Genomic DNA, 5084 nt, shown 5'->3' with positions numbered 1-5084 from the left:
GAGCCAAAGGGGCTTGCTGAGCCCTAGCCCTAAAAAAAATTAAAAATCTTATTTTATATAAAAAGTTTTAAAAATAATATTTCAATTCATGTTAAAATTTTGCAACTATAATTTAACTCTCTCATAAAAAATTTCTAGCTTCAATTTGTTCATCAACAAAAAAAAAAAATCCACTTTTTTTTTAAAGAAAAAAACTTATCTATATGCTAGAAGGATGAACACAATATATGTCGAGAAATTGATGAAAATTAATTTTGTAACAGGCTAATTAATAAGGTTAGAAATTCATCAACAAACCCATAAAAATTGCTCTAGGCATCAAGGGACATGTAACCATTGAAAGTGGTGGAGCCGTCTCCGACGCTGCGCTGGCTGGTGATGATCGTCATTCAGGCGCCGCCGACCATCATTACGTACTTCTTCTTCTTGTCCAATGTAACGTACTCATTGTACACCCCTGCCTTCACCCGGATCAGAAAGAACCCCTTGCTCCCGTCGTTCTTCGCCGGAGCGGCGGCGATGGCGTGGCCGATGGTGAGATAGTTGCCGGACCCGTCCTGCGCCACAACGACGCTCCCCACCGTCTGGAGGGCCATCCTCCTGCCAGAGGCAAACTCCAATGCCTGCTCATTGACCCAAGGGGCCCCGCCATCTCGCCGCACTCTCAACTCGTCCAGCAATTGCCTTTCGCGCTTGGCCTTCTGGGTGGCCCAGGAACGGCTGAGCACAGTGAGGGAGAGGCTGTAGAGCTGTGTGCCGTTCTCCAGCGGGGCGTAGAGCTTGTGGCCGCGCTGGGAAAAGTTGGCCTGGTCTGCTGGTTGGTGACGATGGCACTCAGGAGGGTCTGAACCTTGTCGTCGGCCTGATCGTCGGGCAGGTTGGTGTGGTGTTGTTGGATTCGAGGGTGGCGAGGGAGGAGAGCAAGAAGTCGGTGGTGAGCTGGGAGAGGAGGAAGCAGTCGGCCAGGGCGCCGGCGGCCTGAGATGGGAGGGAGGCGTTGTCTCGGATGGTCCCGTCGATGAGGGATGAGAAGGTGGCGGACTGGTGGAGGGACTTCTCTGCCAGGTACCGGCCGTAGCCGTAGAGGTTGGAGCGAGACTGGCTTGGGATGAGGGACCTGGAGAAGGAGGGATTGAGGATTAAGTTGCAGGCCTGGTTTGGGCTCACCGTCACCGATTCATCGGTAAAGTCCTGTGAGAAGGAGAGTTGGAGGAAGTGGCTGATCAGAATCGAGAAGAATAAGAAGAAGAAGGCGATGGTAGGAGTACTAATGAGGTTTAGCGAGCGAACATCTTCGTGCTTAGAGAGAAAGAGACGGAGGGAGAAAGATCCGGACTGTGTTAAAGCTTGTAGGTAGAAGGAGGAGAAATATTGACATTAGTATATATATATATATATATATATATATATATATATATATATATATATATATATATATATATATATATATATATATATATCTTAACGTTAGTATTTCCTTTCTTTAGGCGTGATTAAAGCTTGTAGGTATATAAATGTTGTGACATTGACTTAAAAAGTATGATTGGTGACTTTCTTTTTATTAATGAAGGCAAACTAGCATTTTTAAGAACATGACGTTTTTCATTTATGAAGGTTGTGTTTGTGATTTATTTTATAGATTCATGCAGTTATTCATGTTTTAATAAACCTTAAGAGATACTTACAATAAGTTGGGTTCTTATTTAAAATGAATGAACAAAGAGTGGAGAACTCAGATACCAACAATGTGTCAATGTATATGGATCAGCTTCGCCCTGATACCAGCTTTGAAGATTTACCTTGTAAGTGCAGTCCGCTGTGCGTGTTCGGGGGTAACAGATTATATATATATATATATATATATTGGTAAAAGCCAAACTGCTTGTGAAAAAGACGAAAACCAGGCCTATTGAAATTAACAATTAAAATTATTTTTTTTGAAATCTAACCTTATAGATGTGATCTTAAGAGTGATTTGATGAGATCCATTGATTAAATTTGTTGTTTTTTTTAATTAATTAATTTTTTTAATAATAAAAAATGTACGGCTCTAATAACATAAAAAGTTTGATGGTACAAAGATTTTTTTTTAACAAAAATGACTTGAATTAAAACATGATTTATATTAATTTAGGGTTCATAAACACATTAAAAGGTTCATACTTTGTTTAGAACACTTGCTCACATAAATTTAAGAGGTCTGATTTTTATTCCTTACCCAAGTAATCTGGTACCTACCAATCACTATATAAATATAAATATAAATAATATATATATATATATAAATAATATATATATATATATATATATATATATATATATATATATATATATATATATATATATATATATATATATATATATATATATATATATATATATATATATATATATATATATATATATATATATATATATATATATATATATATATATATATCTATCAACCACGTGATTCTCCATGGACCTTTGGACATTTAGATAGTGAGAACATATTTGCAAGTAGTTAAGTTAGTATTCCTTTCATGTCACTCAAAAAAAAATTCATAAGAGGAAAAGAAAGCAAAAAAGGTTAAAAAGTACTTAAAAAATAAAAATGAATTTTTACACTTTAAAACAATTACTCGGTTGATTGCAATACGAGTCCTTGATGCAGTGAGTGAGCTGATTCTTGCCAAGTCTCCCAAGTTTAGGTGCCGACTTTGGAGTTTTGCCAAGTTGGCCAACATTATATATATATATATATATATATATGTGTGTGTGTGTGTTGAGAGAGCGAGTGTAATTGGTAGATACCAGATTATTAATTAGGTAAGAGGCAAAAGCCGGACCACTTAAATTTGATATGAAAACTATGATATGAAAACTATTTTAACCCAAATATAAACAACCTATTGAGCTCCAAAACACTAATTAAATATAAATTTTGTTTTAGTTATTTTTGTAAAATAATTTGACTTTTCCGTTATCACACTTCACACTTTTGATGTAGTAAGAGTCCTTCTTTTTTTAATATTAAAAACATTATTAAAGTGAAAAAAATGACTAATTTAGTACATGTTTCTCATTGAATCATTATTAAAATCAAATCTATAAAGTTGGATTAGTAGTAAAAAAGCACATTAATTAATTACTTTTAGTGTCCATTACGAAAGTGGTCTAATATTTACCAACTTGTCTCTTTTTTTTTTCCTCTATCTCTCCCTCTCTCTCCCAACCCTTGATTTTATACAGTTGAGAGAAAATAACAAGGAGATAGATGCGCTTTAATTTTTTCATTTTCCTTTTTCATTCCTGCCTAGAAAAGGAAAAAGAAGGGAATCACCTTCCTTTTTGATGCAAGGAAAGAGTGTGACAACTCATTCCCGCGACAGGAGATTATTCGTCTCTTTAGAAGCTCTCTCTCTCTCTCTCTCTCTCGCTGCAGGGCATCGACCCAACACTGTTTTCTTCTTTCAACTCTCTCTCTCTCGTGCATTTTCTCAATGTTTGAGCCTCGTCCTTACTTGTATATTATCCATATTTCACTTGTTATGCATTAATATATCAACTCCTCTTGTATGCTTTCTTTTATATTTTCTGTCCAAAGGTCCTTTTCATGCTTCAAAGTTTTTTCTGCCAGATTTCATAGTTCCTTGCTAACCCCAATTTGGAAGCCTTGAAATGGACTTGCAAAGGAAAGGAAAATCTTAAAACCTCTCTATCGCTCTAAACTTGAATGCCCACAAAGAAGTAAAATCTCTGTAATCAATTCATGATAGGTGTAGAATATATATATATACCAATGCCTACAATCTCAAATAATGTTTGTGGGTGTCTTTTATCTTTTCTTTCTTTCTTTTTTTTTTTTTTCCCCGAAGGACTAAACCACTTAATATACATGCCTTTTGAAAAGGAAAAGCGTTGGTAAATCTGGACCGTCGTATCTTGCTTCGACAAGGCTGTGCGAAAAATGACAACAGATTGACGGCGTAATTGTTTTGAGGGTCGCCTTCGCTAACTAATCTTGCAAGGCAGGTTGTCTACCAAGTGTATGGATATTATTAATGTACATGTACATGACAATAGTCTTAGATTTGTTGTCTTAAAATCCTATCTATATATCTGATTTTTACATGCTAAAAGCGAGTTCATTAAAAACAAACTAATTAAGCTGTTAGAAAAGTCAAACTGTATATATGTATGTGTGTGTATAGAGAGAGAGAGAATATGAAGATAATGGATTGGTAGGGCCGACTCATTAGTTATTAGTTGATTTCCCGACAAGTTGGCGAGATGAGGGGATGAAATCAAACGCATTCTTAGTCTAAAATGGCAAGGTTAGATAATGATATGCACATTGTCAGAACCTGAGAGTGGCGTTTGAGAAACCCCATTTGATTGCTTAGCTTTTTTTGTTGTTTGCGAAACTGGTTTGGACATGGTAGGTCCAGTACCACATGTAGTTTTAGCGACCCAATTTGAGGCCGGGGAAAGAGATTTTGAATTTGAAGTACATTGTTGTTTCTTTCTTGTTAATGGCCAAGACATGGTGGGGGTGACCCTCGAGCCTTAGCTTTTAAGACTCATCACTTCCCTCCCAAAGTCCATGTCAGTTAGCTATCACATTCATCACCATGTTGGACTCTACATGTCCTTGTCAGTGGATGGACCCTCCTCTTCTCCCTTGATCATGCTTTTATTTTTCTATCAATTATGGAGATGGAGATGGCCTTTGTGTTTTGGGTCCCAAAAAACATCAAATGGGGTTTCTCAAACGCCACTCTCAGGTTCTGACAATGTGCATATCATTATCTAACCTTGCCATTTTAGACTAAGAATGCGTTTGATTTCATCCCCTCATCTCGCCAACTTGTCGGGAAATCAACTAATAACTAATGAGTCGGCCCTACCAATCCATTATCTTCATATTCTCTCTCTCTCTATACACACACATACATATATACAGTTTGACTTTTCTAACAGCTTAATTAGTTTGTTTTTAATGAACTCGCTTTTAGCATGTAAAAATCAGATATATAGATAGGATTTTAAGACAACAAATCTAAGACTATTGTCATGTACATGTACATTAATAATATCCA

General features: G+C 36.3%; 1 protein-coding gene across 1 annotated transcript; it reads right to left on the bottom strand.

Annotated features, from left to right (window-relative positions):
- Positions 1-389: 389 nt before the first annotated feature.
- On the bottom strand, positions 390-4807 carry LOC116257709 (probable pectinesterase/pectinesterase inhibitor 20). Its single transcript, XM_031634665.1, has 3 exons — positions 4800-4807; positions 851-1117; positions 390-720 (listed from the first exon to the last, which is right to left on the bottom strand). The coding sequence occupies exons 1-3, from the start codon at positions 4805-4807 to the stop codon at positions 390-392; spliced, it is 606 nt and encodes a 201-aa protein (XP_031490525.1).
- Between the last annotated feature and the right edge of the window lie 277 nt (positions 4808-5084).

This window comes from Nymphaea colorata, chromosome 7 (assembly GCF_008831285.2).
Source record: "Nymphaea colorata isolate Beijing-Zhang1983 chromosome 7, ASM883128v2, whole genome shotgun sequence".
Lineage (NCBI taxonomy): Eukaryota > Viridiplantae > Streptophyta > Magnoliopsida > Nymphaeales > Nymphaeaceae > Nymphaea > Nymphaea colorata.
This window is presented reverse-complemented; position numbering and strand designations above follow the sequence as displayed.

Excerpts from the sequence above, each read along its gene's own strand:
- LOC116257709 (XM_031634665.1), bottom strand. Across the intron at positions 721-850 it reads ACGATCAGGCCGACGACAAG|CCGTTCCTGGGCCACCCAGA; the intron begins GTTCAGACCCTC and ends CACTGTGCTCAG.